Source organism: Heptranchias perlo, chromosome 17 (assembly GCF_035084215.1).
Source record: "Heptranchias perlo isolate sHepPer1 chromosome 17, sHepPer1.hap1, whole genome shotgun sequence".
Lineage (NCBI taxonomy): Eukaryota > Metazoa > Chordata > Chondrichthyes > Hexanchiformes > Hexanchidae > Heptranchias > Heptranchias perlo.
The window spans coordinates 41,622,359-41,640,063 of NC_090341.1; the positions used below are offsets into that span (position 1 = coordinate 41,622,359).

Here is a 17,705-nt window from a genome sequence, read left to right on the forward strand (position 1 = left end):
ATCCAAAATTTTTCAGACCCTCATTCCCCCCTAACGCGTTCAGAAGGATTAAGCAGCTGGAATGGTCTTCCCAATGAATAGACCACAGTTCTGCATAATAATGGGAGAGGAAGAGGCAAGAGGTTCTGAGAGTGAGGCGCCATGCAGAAGCCCACTTGCTATCACCACTATTGGTGGCGCTGCATTTGCAATTGTTTTACATTCTAGTGTAGGCAAATGAGCTCCGCAGGAAATTTTGACATAGATTCCCGTTGGCAAGATCAGCACGGAAACCAATGTAAATTTTAGCATAATTTCCGTGTAAGTACGATCCAGGATATTTGGGCCCTTTGTGTTTTCAAAAACATCTACAACGAGGTTTCTTTTTTTTAGCTGGGTGGTAATATTAAGCTCACACTAGACATATATATTGTGTAAAAAGTTGATACAGGTTGTCTATTTCTTTTTGATCAGCTGGGTGTTTGACACATGCAGAGAGTCTCCGAGTCAAGCTAATGGGAAATTTTTGTTTGCTCAATATGGACTGCACACTCTCTTCCCACAGGGATAATCCCACTTACCGTAGTCCAAAAAACTTAGTTCCAGGTTAGCAAAGCCAAGGCTTGGGAACCTCTCAGTGTGCATAGGGATACTGCTGGATTTTAACCACTAAAACCAGCTTACCAATGCTGCTTCCTTTTGCTTCTTGTTCAGACTACCGTAACCATTGGAACATTTCCTTGAAGTCGAACTGAGTGGGAGAAATCCATTAGTGAGCCAGGCTGGCTGGTCTATCATTAACAGTGTTCTGGAATACTGCAGACCTGACTGGTTCAAGAATCGGACTACTGTTTTTATAACCTGTTTCCAAGTTTCAGTCACTTGGGGTATTATTTTGGAACCATTTCGACCCCAAAGAGATCTCACTTATAGATTGTCTAATCATTTTTAAATGTGCTGAATAAAGCATATATAGATCAGTAACACTAAATTCAAAACAATTCCTTCAGCTCTTAGATTTCCATAAAACAATTAAAAAGAAGCAACTGAAATCAAGAAGAACTTACGTTCAGTGATAAAAACAATTTCCTCGGATATTGCTATCCCCAGTTCATTGCCAGCGTAACAACGATATTTTCCCTGAAAATTCTTCAAATTTCCGTTGTTGTTTTTGATTGTGAATGTTCCTGAGTTTAAGGTTGTGGTCACATTAGGGTCCTGTGATGGATCATATTCTTTGCCATCCTTTGTCCACTTAAAACTAGGATAAAAACCAAGAAAGATTTACTGAATTTTCTGAGGTGCACACTTGGTCTTTCTGAATTACAAATTCATCTACTTAAATTTCAGAATTTCCATGGAGCAAAAAGACAAGTCAAGCTGCAACACAGCATTTGATACCCTTAAATTGTTGATACAAGGAAATTTCTATTTTCCTGATTTGTTTTCTGCTCGAGCGTCATGATGCTGAAACTAGCACTGATAGAGTAAATAAAGCCACTCATTGATACTAAATGTATGGAAATAAATGTACACTTGAAAACAATTTTAAATAAAATTGCATGAAAAGACATCAGCCAAAGGATAAAGGCAAAAACACATGGAACTTTTCATGTCCTGGATACATAAACAGGATACTTTTTTTATGTCAAACAAGAGACTTTTTAAACATCAAATAAATATACTAGCTTGTGTGGGAAAGGGCATCATGTTATTATTGTTGTACAGTATTAACTGAAAAAAAATAAAGCAAAAGCTTAAAATTCAACTTTCATTAAAAATAAACATAAAAGTTCCAAACCTGTCATCACTATTTCCACTCGTTGCTGGTTTAAACCAAAACCAAAAGTATAAAGCACTATCAGTTGCTAACCTGAAGGGAAATCTGGGACAGTTTATCCTTCCCCTGGCTGGTGTATTCACCTAGTAGACAACTATTGCACCTTAGTGTTTACTGACATAAATTCTTGCCAGGGCAGAGTCCTAGGCCCAACCATCTTCAGCTGCTTCATCAATGACCTTCCCTCCATCATAAGGTCAGAAATGGGGATGTTCACTGATGACTGCACAGTGCTCAGTTCCATTCGCAACCCCTCAGATAATGAAGCAGTCCGTGCCCACAAGCAGCAAGACCTGGACAACATCCAGGCTTGGGCTGATAAGTGGCAAGTAACATTTGCGCCAGACAAGTGCCAGGCAATGACAATCTCCAACAAGAGAGAGTCTAACCACTTCCCCTTGACGTTCAACGGCATTAACATCGCCGAATCCCCCATTATCAACATCCAGAAACTTAACAGGACCAGCCACATAAATACTGTGGCCACAAGAGCAGGCTGTGGATTGGGTATTCTGCGGCGAGTGACTCACCTCCTGACTCCACAAAGCCTTTCCACCATCTACAAGGCACAAGTCAGGAGTGTGATGGAAACTCTCCATTTGCCTGGATGAATGCAGCTCCAACAACACTCAAGAAGCTCGACACCATCCAGGACAAAGCAGCCCGCTTGATTGGCAACCCATCCACCACCCTAAACATTCACTCCCTTCACCACTGGCTGCAGTGTGTACCATCTACAGGATGCACTGCAGCAACTCATCAAGGCTTCGACAACACCTCGCAAACCTGCGACCTCTACCACTTAGAAGGACAAGGGCAGCAGGCACATGGGAACAACACCACCTGCACGTTCCGCTCCAAGTCACACACCAACCCGACTGGAAATATATCGCCGTTCCTTCATCGTCGACGGGACAAAATCCTGGAACTCCCTACCTAACAGCACTGTGGGAGAACCTTCACCACACAGACTGCAGCAGTTCAAGAAGGCAGCTCACCACCACCTTCTCAAGGGCAATTAGGGATGGGCAGTAAATGCTGGCCTTGCCAGCGACGCCCACATCCCATGAACGAATAAAAAAAAATTTAGGGACACTCTTTCCTGCTCTGAAGTTAGTGGCTGATGTTGGGATGCAGTTCTATCAACACTGGTAGCTCTGCAGAAGCCCTCACCTGGAATTTTCCTGGAACATTTTGGTGTAACTACAGGGTAAGAGCTGCGTTTCTTTCCCCCCACAAGGAAATCTGCGCATAACTGATTTACGCCGGTTTTACACTGAAACATTTCTTCATACAAACATCCTCAACAATTTGCATCGCTTCCAAGATACATCCACTGAAACCCTCCTTTAGGCTATTTACATTGCTCCACCCCATAACAAAGACCAGCTCACGCGAGTCTCCTGCATTTATGCAAATAATGAATTGGTGTAAATTTATGAGCAAAGATGTAGGCACAGCACAGCCCAAATTCATCTGATAACAGCACAACTGAAATTTCTGGAGTTTGATAGCAATTTTCTTCTGATCTTTTGAGACCTGCTCCATACTTAACCAAGTGCCCCCCTCCTCCACCCCAATACATTCAGAAGGACTAAGCAGCTAGAATGGCCTTCCCAATGGATATCCTGCATAATCATGGAAGAAGAAGGGCAGCAGCAGAAGCAAGAGGCTCAGAGTGAGGCATCATCACAGAAGATAGCAGCCCACTCGCCATTACCCCTATTGGTGGCATTGTATTTGCATTTATTTTATGCTGGTTTTACATTCTGACGTCAAAAAATGACCTCCACAGGGAATTTCTGTTTAAGTTTCCATTGACAAGATTGCCACAGAACTGCCGTAAAGTTTGGCATAATTTCTGCATAATTGCGATCCAAGAACTTCAGGGCCCAACATGAGCTGTATGAGCTGAGTAAAATGAGATTGTTTTGAGTCAGTAACTTAATAAATACCAGTTGATCTCTTGTGGCTTTGCCATAAAAATCTGTCTCCTAACAATCATGTCTCTCAGTCTTTTCAAATCTCCAATTCTTTTTGTTGCTCTCTCCATCTTACTGTTCATCTTCCATCATTTTATTCTCTCTCTCCTTCTCTCAGTAGCAGTCATATATTTTTATCATTGTGGTGTGTACTTCTCCACTTGGCCCCAACTCCTTTTCTTACTCTTTGTGCCAGTCTCTCCTTCCCTCTGTCTTCTATGTGTCTCCTAATCTTTCTGCATAGCTATCGCACATGTTGTCTCCTCAATTTCCATTACTTATCTTTTTTACAGGCCTTAATATACAGTAACAGAACAGAACAGTATTCAATGTTAAGGACTTTGAACAAGGTGGGAGGGAGCTATTGTAGAGTCCGTAAAGGAGCAACAGATAGCAACTAAAAGTGACAAGGAGAGAGTGGAAGGGTTGGGGTAAAATTTACGACTGACTGCAATGGCAGCAGAGAGGATAATCAAATTGGAAATGGAGAACTATCAGGAAGCACAAACAAAGCTGAACTTTCTGGAGGGATTTTTTTTTGAGATACACTGAATTAAGTGTTTTTCGTTTTAATTATTGGGTTGCTTTCTACTGAATGTGAAATTTGATTCAATTTTCATGTTTCACACCCTACTGACACTTTGGTGGGACACTTTTCCAGGGTCTGTGGGCATGTGCCAGATACAAAAGTTTTAATCAGATAAATACCTAACACAGCAAAATAAACACAATTATGCTCACTAGTAATGCAATGCTCTAAATAAAAGCCATAATACAAATGTACAGATGGAAATACTTACTGAGGTGCTGGATTTCCTCTGGCTTCACACTTGATAATGTAATCATCTGTTGGATATGCAACGTGCCTCTTGGGCGATTGGTCTGTTATAGTTGGAGGCTGCTGAACTGGAAAAATATTTTAAAGTATATAATTACTTATATGGCAACAATGAAATAAAAAGGTCAACCAGAATTCAAAATCTGTTAAGTACTCCCAATAACAGCTAAATAATTCTTCTCTTAAAGGTTTGTGTGAGCTGAATTCAAATACCATATGCAAAATTGAGGCCTTAGAGGTCAAGTTGCAGAAGCTGCTGTCATAGCTAGAACATAGTAATAAAGTTTTAATGAATATTTTTATAAATCCATTTCCCATTGGAGTTATGCCTTATAGATATATGAAAATAATTTGCAAAAGCTGCCTGTAATGTTATGATCATTATAATTCTCAGAACTATTCCCTGAAATGCATACAAAATTAAAGAATATTAATTCTTAGCTTGGGTTTATTTTTTAAAACAAAGGATTGTGGTAAAGATTCACAGGAACATTTAATTTTAACGTCTGCACACGGTGATCTAAAAATACCCGTAGCATGAAAGATTATGCGACAGATTAATAGATAGAAACACTTGACAGACCACGATAGATTAATAAATAGAAACAATAAGTTTGACCTATTATGAAAATTAAAATCCATCTGTTCTTGTACAAGTGCTGATTTCATACCTCCGGAATACCAACAAGTCAGAGATAGAGCCCTAATACCTCTATTTTATTGGAAGTGCTCAGTCTAACAATAGCTGTACTGATACTGTATTATGTTTTGACAAGAGAAATGGCAGAGTCCCGTAAATGAACATTAAAATGTACACACAGTGTGATTTACTGGCCTGCTCGACTGCTGATTGAAAACAGTTGACAAGTGGATTAGTTCTTTTCAATCAGATGATCAAATGGAGAGGCAGTGTAAGTCTTGCCGAAGAAAAAGCTAAATTTAAGGGTTGATTAAAAGTTTATTTAATTAAATTCATTTAATTTAGTTAAATTAAATTAATTTAACTAAAAGGTTTAAGAATTAAAAGTTGTACCAACTGCATATTCAAAGAATGGAGGTTAAACGGGTGCTTTTAGTGTTATAATGCACTTTTACAGTCAGCACAAGTAAAATCAAATTACAATATTTGCACTGAAGTACAGTTCCACTTTGATTCAATATGGGATAAATAAATCCTTTCTTTGATAATACATTTAAAAATGGTGAAGGCCTTTCAGGTTTTTGCTTCTACTTTCGTATGTATGATCAACATATAAATATGCTATCAATACTGTAAATGTTTAACCACCAGGTCACAAGATAATTACGGATGAGGAAGGCCATTTGGTCCATCGAGATTCATCCAACCAGAGAGATCCTAATGTCCCCCATTATAGCATCCAATTGTTTCTTAAATGATTACAGGGTTTTTTCCACCACGACTCCATCTGTTGATTTGTATGAAGAAGAATTTCCTGATAGCTGTCCTAGTCTCAATCTGTGTCCCCCTAGGTTTATTCCAGCAGTTTAATTTTTTTCCATACCATTACGCTTGTCTGTATTAAATTTAATCTGCTATTGTCTGCCCGATTAAACATGTTGCCCAACTCATTCTAGAATCTCTGAGATGTCTGTTCCAATTTCACTAACCATCCTAGTTTGGTGTCAAAGTTGACCACTTTGCCTTGAGTTTCCGAATCTGGGTCATTCATGTAAATTAGAAACAGTAGTGGTCCCACCAACGAGTCCTGAGGCACCTCACTCAGTACGTCCCCCCATTCTGACAAAACCCTTCTAATGAGTACTCATTGTTTCCTACCCTTCAACCAGTTTCTTATCCATTCCCAGGGTTCATCCTGAATTCCCACAGCTTTGCATTTAATTAATAGCCTTATGGGTGGAACTTTGTCACAATGTCTTGGGGCTTACCATAGTCTACTTGGGTTGTCACGTCCTCAAAGATGTTGAGGAAGTTGGTCAGGCAGGATTTTCCCTGTGTGAATCCATGCTAACTGCTCATAACTAGATTATTATTGCACAGATGCTATATCACTTTACTCCCGAAAATCAATTCTATTATTTTACATGGTATGGAAGTGAGACTAATATTCAATAGTTGGCCATGTCTGTTTCATCACTATTTTTGAATATGGACACCACACTATCCTATTCTCAATCTTCTGGTACTTCCCCAGCATCCAATAACTCCCTCATGATGATCGTCAGTGTTTCACAAATCTCTCACCAAATCGAATTCAGCATTCTGTGATAAACACAATCTATCCCTAGGATTTATAAGTCTTGAGCCCAATTAGCCTGTCTAGGACTTTCACCTCATTTCCTTTCAACTTGTTTCTGCATTTTCCTGCACTGATTCCCTCCCCCTTTCTCCCTACGGGATTTGTACAGGACATTTTTTCACTTCATCTTACTTTTAATTTGTCTGTTGATCCATTTATGGTCATGTTTGCTTAATATAGGCTTCTTGGTTTTGGGAATGTATGTATCCCTCATGCTCACCATTATACCTTTAAAGGTGTTCCATTGATTTTCTGTTGAAGCGTTGAACAACCTTCCTCAATTTATTTGCTTTAGCTGTTTCTTCATTTCATCAGTTTTAGCCCTTTTGCAGTTATGTAACAAGCTCCTGGTCCTGGGTATTTATGACTCCTCGATTCTGTGATCACTCTATGACTTCCATATTCTGGGTCATTAAGAAATACCAGATCAAGATGAGCTTGCTCCCCATGGTTTTCTTGATGCACTGGGTCAAGAAGCAGTCAAGCAGTCCATCTGCCAACCCTGACTTGAAACAACTTGGATTTTCCCAGTTTATTTTTGTGATTGAAGTCTTGCAGTAAAATAACTTCCCTATTCACAAATACCCATCCTGCCTTTTCATTGAGCAAATTGTCCTCTGTCTTATGCTGACCCACTGGTCTCTAGCATACCCTTCATGTTAGATCTGATTTTTTAGCATTTGCAATGTCTATCCAGAGTAATCTAATTTGTAATTTCCATTTCCCACATAATCAACTCCTTTTACCTCCCCAGAAGTCCAACATATAGGGCTACATTGCCTCCTTTTTTGTCCACTCTGTCTTTTCGAAACACTCTGCACATCTGAATGTTATAATTATTTTGATCCCCTAGATTTAGCCATATTTCTGATATTCTCAGCGCATCATGGTCCCCTACTGCCACAAGAACCCCCAGTTCCAGCACTTCATTTTAATGCTACTAGCATTCATGTAAACATATCTTGTTATAGATAAAACTTAATTTTTGCTCTTAAAGCAGAGAATGGCTGATCACCTCAGCACATAATGAGAGTTGACATGTGTAACAACAGAAAGTACAGGAGTATAAATTATAAATGAAATCAACAGAGTGAGGTCACCAGAACCTTTGGGAGGAAGACAAGTAAAATCAACAAATAATAAAGTAGATGAAGTGGGGCTATAATTATTTTCAGGAAATTCACAGTCTCAAAAACAAAAATGAAACAGTTTCTTCTGAGGCAAGAGACAATATTTGAACGTTAGGAAATGCACACAAACAAGGGTCAATGACAGTGAAAGGATAAAAGTAGCTATGGGAGGGGGGTGGGTTATGCATCGAGAAGGAAGTCTGCCAGTCACTTCTATGATACAACACATTTCATCCTCCAGCCTCAGAATCCTGTTCCTTGTGATATTTAGACACAGCTGAGCTCAACTGAAGACACTCCTGTAAACAATTTTACAACACCAAGTTATAGTAAATTTACCTGACGAAGGAGGAAGCCTCCGAAAGCTTGTGAATTTAAAATAAAATTGCTGGACTATAACTTGGTGTTGTAAAATTGTTTACAATTGTCAACCCCAGTCCATCACCGGCATCTCCACATGAAGACACTCCTAGAAGTGTATTTAGAAATCACATCACTTGGAAATGAGCTCAATGATCTAAGGTAATTCGTCCTCCGCCCATAATGGTCACTTGTCTTTATAGCGCTTTATTTAATGTCTCTCAGATACCAATGAACTGCAAATATTTTCAATAGTTATGTTCATGTATAACAATTTATGTTTGTGCTATAGTTTTGGCAGCAAACCTGTAACTGCTTCAACAAAATAATTAAAAGATGAAAATGTGCATCTGCTCACAATTTAAACTGCTAAGTTTACAATAGCCTGGACTTTGCAGTGAGCAGTGAACGAACAGCACCAGCCATTCATTAGATTTGTACGTGCCCATAGACTTTCTTTGGGGTTTTGCACTGCAAGTTGCTATCATTGGGACAGCCAAGTGTCGTGGCGCACTCTACATAGCATCTGGGGCTGTGTGAACAGTGAAAACAGTTGTGTATCTCCTTAAACAATCAGATTGAAGAATCATCAATAATTAATACGCAAAGGAATGAGACTCCACACTTGTAAAAGTTAATTTTCAGTGCCAGAGAGGTTGTTTGGCAGTAAATAAGACTCACCACGCCATTAAAACTTACACTGGAATAGACAAGCCCTAAATTTTTTTGGGCACATTTAGTCCGTATCTATGAGGTAAGTACTGGAGCTTACAAGAGTTTCATGGATAGCACATTTCAGGAGGTGGTCACCCCGCAGCTACAGAGAATTCCGGCAGTGAGGGAGTGGGTGACCACCAGACAGACAAGGAGGAACAGGCAGGCATTGCAGCAGTCCCCTGGGAATGTGGCACTCACAAACTGGTATTCGGTGTTGAACACTAATGAGAGTGTTGACACCTCGAGGGAGTGCAGTCAGGGGCAAATCCACAGTACCGTGAGAGATTTGGCTGCACAGGGAGGCAAAAGAAATGCAATCGTTATAGGGGATTCGATAATCAGGGGGGTAGACAGGCATTTCTGAAACCGCCCACGTGATGTGTTGCCTCCCTGGTGCCAGGGTAAAGAACATTACTGAGAGGGTGCAGAACATTCTTGGGGAGGAGAGGGGAACAGCCAGAAGTCGTGGTCCATGTGGGAACCACTGACATAGGAATGAAAAAGGTTGAGGTCCTGCAGTCAGGGTTTCAGGAGCTAGGGAGAAAGTTAAAAAGCAGGACCTCAAAAGGGTAGTAATCACTGGATTACTCCAGTGCCACGCGCTGGTGAGAATAGCAATAGTAGGGTAAGACAGGTAAATGTGTGGCTTGACAAATAGTGCCGGAGGGAGGGTTTCAGATTCCTGGGGCATTGGGACCACTTCTGGGGTAGGAGGAATCTGTTCAAGATAGATGGGTTGCACCTCAACAGAGCTGGGACCAATGTCCTTGCAGGGAGCTAACTACTGCTGTGGGGGAGAGTTTAAACTAGTTTGGCAGGGGGATGGGCACCAGGATGAAATTCTAGAGAGAAGAAACAAGGTGCACAGGGGACTGGGAGGGACAAATAGCACTAGAGTAAAGATGAGTTCAGAAATAGGAGGGATCGGACAGGGGGTAAATGTGAGGCAGACTAAGATGAGTTTGGAGCGCATGTGCATAAATGCACTTGGCGTGGTACTCAAGGTTGGTGAGCTGCAGTTTCAAGTCGCCAAATGGGCACATGGGACTATGATATAGTGGGCAATAACAGAGACCTGGCTCAAAGAAGGGGAGGATTGGGTACTTTAATATTCCTGGCTACAATGTATTTGGAAAAGATAGGGAAGGAAGGGAAGGAAAGAAAGGAGAGAGGAGGCGGCAGTGTTGATCAAAGAAACTATTATAACATTGGAAAGGGATGATGTAGTTGAGGGGTAAAAGACAGTCTCCATTTGGTTAGAATTAAGGAACAATAGAGGAGCTATTATGCTACTGGGTTTATACTATAGGCCACCAAATAGTGGGATGGAGCTCGAGGAGCAAATTTGCAGGCAAATTACAGAAAGATGCAAGAACTATAGAGTAATGATAACAGGGTTCTTCAATTATCCCAGTATAGACTGGGACTGTGACAGTTTAAAGGGCAAGGAGCGGGAGGAATTCCTGAAATGTGTGCAAAAGCACTTTCTGGAACAGTGTGTTTCCAGCCCAAAAAGGAAGGAAACAGTGCTGGATCAAGTTCTGGGGAATGAAGTGGGGCAGGTGGAGCATGTTTTAGTTGGGGAGCATTTGGGGAACAGTGATCATAATATCATTAGGTTTAGAATAATTATGTAAAGGACAAGAAAAAATCAAATGTGAAAATACTTAACTGGAGGAGGGCTAATTTCAGTGAGTTAAAAAGGGATTTTGCCAAGATGGATTGGAATCAAAAATTGATAGGCAAAACAGTAATTGAACAAGAAGTTGGTTTGGGTACAGTGTAGACACATACATATGAGGGGGAAAGGAAGGGGATCCAAAACTAGAGCTTCCTGGATGACTCATGATATAGAGATTAAAATGAAACAGAAAAAGGCTTATGAAAAAATGTAAGGTTCATAATACATTAGGGAACCAGGCTGAATACAGAAAGTACAGAGGAGATCTAAAAAGGAAATAAAGGGGTAAAGAGAGAGTTTGAGAATAGATTAGCGGCTAACATAAAAGGGTAGCCAAGAGTCTTTTATAAACATATAAATAGTAAAAGGGTAGTCAAAGAAATGGTGGGACCAATTAGGGACAAAAAGGAGATCTTCTTGTGGAGGCAGAGGGCATGGGCTGAGGTACTAAACGAATATTTTGCATCTGTCTTCACTAGAGAAGAGGTTGCTGCCATTGTACCAGTAATGGAGGAGATAATAGCGATATTGGATAGGATAAAAATAGATAAAGAGGTACTTAAAAGATTGGCAGTACTCAAAGTAAAAAAGTCACCCGGTCCAGATGGGCTGCATCCAAGGTTTCTGAGGGAAGTAAAGGTGGAAATTGCGGAGGTTCTGGCCACAATCTTCTAATCCTCCTTAGGTATGAGGACAGTGTCGGAGACTGGAGGATTGCAAATGTCACACCCCTGTACAAAAAAGGGAGAGGCATAAACCTGGCAATTACAGACCAGTCAGCCTAACAACGGTAGTGGGGAAACTTTTACAGATTTTAAGCCGGAACAAAATTAATTGGCAGTTGGAAAATATGGGCTAATAAATGAAAGCCAGCATGGGTTTGTTAAAGGAAAATCGTGTTTGACTAACTTGATTGAGTTCTTTGAAGTAACAGAGAGAGTTGATGAGGGTAGTGCGGTTGATGTTGTGTATATGGACTTTCAAAAGGCATTCGATAAAGTACCACATAATAGACTTGTTAGCAAAATTAAAGCCATGGGATTAAAGAGACACTGGCAGCATGGATACAAAATTGGCTAAGGGACAGAAAGCAGAGAGTAGTGGTGAACAGTTGTTTTTCAGACTGGAGGGAAGTATACAGTGGCGTTCCCAGGGGGCAGTAGTAGGATCACTGTTTTTTTTTATATATATTAATGACCTGGACTTCGGTATCGAGGGTATAATTTCAAAGTTTGCAGATGACACAAAACTCGGAAATGTAGTAAACAATGTGGAGCATAGTAACAGACTTCAGGAGGACATTGACAGACTGGTGAAATGGGCAGAAACATGCTCGATGAAATTTAACACAGAGAAATATGAGGTGATACATTTTGGTAGGAAGAATGAGGAGAGGCAACATAAACTAAATGGTACAATTTTAAAGGGGTTACAGGAACAGAGACCTGGGGCTGCATATACATAAATCTTTGAAGATGGCAGGACAAGTTGAGCAGGCTGTTAAAAAATATGGGATCCTGGGCTTTATTAATAGAAGCATTGAGTACAAAAGCAAGGAAGTTGTACTAAACTTTTATAAAGCACTGGTTAGGCCTCAGCTGGAGTATTGTGTTCAATTCTGGGCACCACACTTTAGGAAGGATGTCAAGGCCTTAGAGAGGGTGCAGAAGAGATTTACTAGAATGATACCAAGGATGATGGGATTTCAGTTATGTAGAGAGATTGGAAAAGCTGGGGTTGTTCTCCTTAGAACAGAGAAGTTTAAGGGGAGATTTGATAGAGGTGTTCAAAATCATGAATGGTTTTGACAGAGTAAATAAGGAGAAACTGTTTCCAGTGGCAGAAAGGTTGGTAACCAGAGTACACAGATTTAAGGTGATCGGCAAAAAAAGACAGATGCGACGTGAGGGAACATTTTTTCGCGCAGCTGGTTGTAACAATTGGGAATGCGCTGCCTGAAGGTTGTTGGAAACAGGTTTAATAGTAAGTTTCAAAAGGGAATTGGATAAATACTTGAAGGGAAAAAATTTACAGGGCTATGGGGAAAGAGCAGGGGAATGGGACTAATTGGATAGCTCTTTCAAATAGACGGCACAGGGCCGAATGGTCTCCTCCTGTGTGGGCCTACGATGATATTGTGATACTATGATACTTCATGCCATTCAATACATTTGAATGTGAGTCAGCCAGCGAGATACCATTTTCACGCAGCTTTTGGAGGAGCGGGGCATCTTGAACAGCAACTTCCATATTTCTGTATTTAACTGCGCATGTGCGGTCTACCAGAAGTTACTGTCTGATTTGCACATACACAATGGTGAGTGCTATTAGCCTCACCGTTACTTTTACAGCAAAATCCGGCCCAATATGTTTAAGTTGGCCTTGTGCCAGTCTTTTGTGAGCTATTAAGCAGATAATGTCTTAATTAGGCTGGTAACAAAACATTCATTATGTCTTATAAATTTTAATCTTAATCTTCTCCACCATTAACACTGCCATACATAGAAACAGTAGAAGTCAATGATATAATATTACAATATAGAATTTCATTGAGTACACGATACCTGAAAATAATGGATATTAGTGGTACAGGAATTTTCCCCACTATCTTCAACACTGGGAGTAATTAGTTGCCTCAAAAGGGATGGTGTTCAATCACTGTGCGGAAACTTATGGAGAGGGGAAGAAAAGGGAAAAGGAGGAAGAGGAAAGGAAAGGCAAAGGAGGGACAAGGGTAAAGAGAGGAAGGGCAAGGGGTGGAAGATGACATGGAAAGGGAAGACTAGCAAAGGGAAGGGAAACAAGTTGAGGGAAAGGGAGAGAATGCCAAGGGAGGAAGAAGAGGGAAAACAATGAGTAGAATGAAAAGGAGGAGAAGAAGCCTCTGACAGGGCTCAGTCCTGATCCTGATGTTTGTGTGATATTCAGTGGGGAGGAATTATACAAAGAAACTTGTCTTGTTTTGTTGTAATCATGACTTTACTCAGCCATTCATCTGAATTTCCACCAACTCCTTATGGTCATGGTAACATTTCCGGCACAAATAGCAGAACAACATGAACAAGCAGTTATTGGCAGCAATTCATTGCTGCCTTGCAAGGAATATTGTTTTGCGTACAAGAGGTCCATTTTATAGTAAAATCTAATTTTTAACAACATAATGTCTTCACCAAAATAGGGGTTTCGCAGTATCAGGAGCCTGCTGAGAGTTTGGTATGAAACAGAGGAAGCATCTGATTCAAATTAAGTTTCAGTAAATCCTCAGCTCAACTTAAATTGCTGCATTCTTGACACTGATTCAATGACTCTGCTCCAAAGAAAATGCAGTACTCATGGATTCTTCTGTTAGCCAGGCTGATCTAAAAAAAAGGACTACAATTCTCAGGCTGTTTTCTATAATCAAACATTTCTCAAAAATATTGTTAGGAAATTCCATCACTGTGCAAACATAAATGATTTGAGGCAAGATACAAGGTTTCATTAAATTGAAGTACATTCCACTTTTTATGGACTCTATGGTGTAAAAATAACATAAGAATAGCAACCAGATTGTTGGATATTGTAAGGATAGATCTAGCAGCCCAAAACTGGGCATCCATGAGGCAGTGTGGGCTATCGGCTGCACAATGGTATAACACAAAAGTATGTAACCTCAGGGCCAAGCACATCCCTCACTCCTTGATCACTATCAAGCCAGGACACCAACGTAGGAGTTCAATGCAGAGTGTTGAAGACCATGCCAGGAGCAGCAGCAGGCACACCTTAGAATGAGGTGCAAACCTAGTGAAGCTACTACACAGGGCTACTTGTATGCAATATGCCAAAAGCAGCAGGCTATACAGGGCAGAGCTCTGTACCGCCACCACATGCAATTGAGAATAGTGGTGGACAAGTGGACAACTAAAAGCAGGAGGTGGCTCCATGAACATTTCAATCTTAAACCATAGTGGAGCATGTGAATGCAGCAGCCAAGGATGAAGTGTTTGCAAGTGTCTTCAGCCAAAAGATCTGAGTGGATGATCCTTCTTGGCCTCTTCCCCATGTCAATAGCACAATTCAGAGCATTGTGGAGCAATGCCCATATGTTATTTAATCCCTGAATCAAAAATATTTTCACTTATACAGCCTTTGTTCAATGGTTGTTATAGATGGATGTACCCATCTGTACAATGCAAATATTCAATTTAGATTTGGAGGTGAGGTGGACATCCACATCCTCCCCAAGCAAACATTGTGCATGGTGGCCACAACACTATGCATATAGCATAGAGTTCCACTGATCTTTGTACTTCAGTTAGGAAGTCTGGAATCCAACATTGGTCTATTCAAATCACCTTTATTATTGTAGTCACTGGGGGATAGATCCACTTTGGCTTCTGTCATCCACTGCAGACTTTCCGAGACAAACAATTCCACATCACCTTCTTCAGGTAGTGTTACCATGTTGATCTCCTGTGGTCCACCACTGCTAGTCCTGTGGGCTTGTCAATTTAAAGCTTGACTTTGCTTGCTTTTTTATTTCATATTGTGGAATCTTTTCCTGATCTTCTCCCAGTTTCTAAAGGTGGTAGACATGGTTTCAACCCAGCTGAATGGAAAAGCCCCTTTGGCTGTGCTGGCGATATCCTCATATGCTTGCTTTCTTATATGTGGATTGGGAACTATGTGGCAGAGTCAAGTACCATCATTCTCTTGACCAAACCACATGCACAAATAGTTACCACTGCTTCAGTATAAAGTATATTTATTGCATCCTGGGATTGAAGTTTCCATTCAGCATATCTGTATAGCCTAAATGTTCATTTTTCTATAAAGGTCATAAGGCTCATTTCCTTATTGTTGCGATTCTAAACTACGATAATTGTTCCCCTGTGATTAGTTCCGAACGTTCATCAAACTTGATAAATATTGGCTGTCATGTGCATTTGTAAATACTTCATTTTGGACATCAAAGACACTTAGGGCTCCCTGTCCTTCTAATATACACTTTCATCAAGGCTATAGATCAAACTGGGAACTTTTCCAGTTTTCATGTGTTTATCAAATCTCTAATTTTCCATTAATTGTCCAAGATCAATCTTTAGGTTCCTACTTTTCGTCACACGGCTGTGTTCCAAATTGCAGGGCCATGTGTTCAGACAAAACGGAATTCCGTGACAAAGGATTGGGACTAAAATATAAAAATAAGACTGGGGTGTATAAAAATGCAACATAGGTCTTGCATATTTGTGTGTAAAAGAATGATTTTTTAACTTGTGTCCAATTGATTACAGATTTTAAAGTAACAGTCAGTTGGCTGGAATGATAGAAAGAACAGTAGCAAATAAAAACATAGGCTATCAGTGAACAGGTCCCAGTGTGGATGGGATCCATTTGGGGGTATCAGAATGGCCTATTAAGCAGTCAGTAAAGGGGACATTGTGACGAGTAGAATTTGAGTAGAATCCCATGGAGTGCAGGATGTACTAGCATTTGGTCCAATGAGTATCAATTATTCCTTTCTATTTTCAATTAAATGATCTCCACTCTGATTAAATTATGCAGATTTAGAACTCTTGAAGCTGCTATCAATCATTACTATTATTCAATGAAAAAAGAACCCAAGTATATATTTTTACCTATGTTTATAGGATTTATGCTCATGTTTTGTCAAATTTACTCCTGAAACCATTGTTAGGTTATTTTGTGCTGCTATTTTCACACAAAATAGTAGAAATCTGGAATTCTCTCTCCCAAAAGGCTGTGGATGCTGGGACAATCAGAGCTTTCAAGACTGAGATCGACAGATTTTTGTTAGGTAAGGGTATCAAGTTGAGGTACAGATCAGCCATGATCTAACTGAATGACGGAGCAGGTTCGAGGGGTTGAATGGCCTTCTCCTGTTCCTATGTTCCTATTCATCATAGGCCAGTGCAGTACAATCTAAGTATTTAACTTAATACTGGTAAATTGACCACGCCATTGCCCACAGTCAGTTGCTGAATGTACATTTTTTTTCTGTACAAGATAGCAACTGAGTTGGGAGAAAGTTCAGAAAATTGCTACATAGAACCATCTTGCGACCAGAGCCTGCAACGACACTATGGCAATTGACATAGCAAAATTGAATGGGAAAGCCTGACATAGCAAATCATAATGGTAAATGTTGACACAAAAGCGTGACTAAAAATCACGGCAAGAGGAAGTAAGTATCCTATGCATGATTTTTCATTTTATACAGATTAGTGTGGCATCTGCTGAATCACAGGGCTGATGTTACCATTATTACTTCGAGCAGCAGACAATGAGTAACCACGGCACAAGCAAGTCTGAAACCATCGTACCCAGCACAGTATTTGTTAGCCACAATGCTCTTTTTTCTTCGCCAGAGAAGAGTTTTCCTCAACAATCTATGAACCTGGTGTATTAAAGTTCTTCAGCACCAATATAAATGACACAATCACAGTTTAGCTCCATTGGAAAACCCCCAAGATCCTTGCTGATTTTTATTTTGGGTCTATCATCTTAATATTTGCCAATATTTTCCTGCCATAGAAAAATTAATTCAAAGTTGACACTTAATATTTAATTCTTCTCAATTATTGTATGACAGCAATTTCTAGTAGATTTTTTTTTAACCTTCAGCTTTCTGTGATGTAGATACAAAAGAAGCAACATTGCATTCTAAGGATTAAGTCTGTTGCTTTCACTGCACACAGCAAAATATTTCAGTCTTTGACTGCAGTTTGTGATTAGCATTACAAAGACCCAAAATGTCAATCATCAGGAGTGACAGTCATTCATTTTGGTTTAATAATGTGACTTATTTTTGATGTATGGCATTCTTAAAAATAAACATAACTCCCCAATGTTGATGGGTGAGATTACAGGACCCTCAGTAGTTTTACATCACAAAGCAC

General features: G+C 40.0%; 1 protein-coding gene across 2 annotated transcripts in view; it reads right to left on the reverse strand.

Moving 5' to 3' along the window:
* The window catches only part of chl1b (cell adhesion molecule L1-like b), a 513,752-nt gene that overhangs the window by 358,006 nt on the left and 138,041 nt on the right, over positions 1–17,705 (reverse strand). For both annotated transcript variants that reach the window (XM_067998921.1, XM_067998919.1), the window contains exons 3-4: positions 4,602–4,707; positions 1,047–1,240 (exon numbers count right to left, since the gene is read on the reverse strand). In XM_067998921.1, the coding sequence (XP_067855022.1) occupies positions 1,047–1,240; positions 4,602–4,707 (300 nt within the window). The remainder of the gene's footprint in view (positions 1–1,046; positions 1,241–4,601; positions 4,708–17,705) is intronic.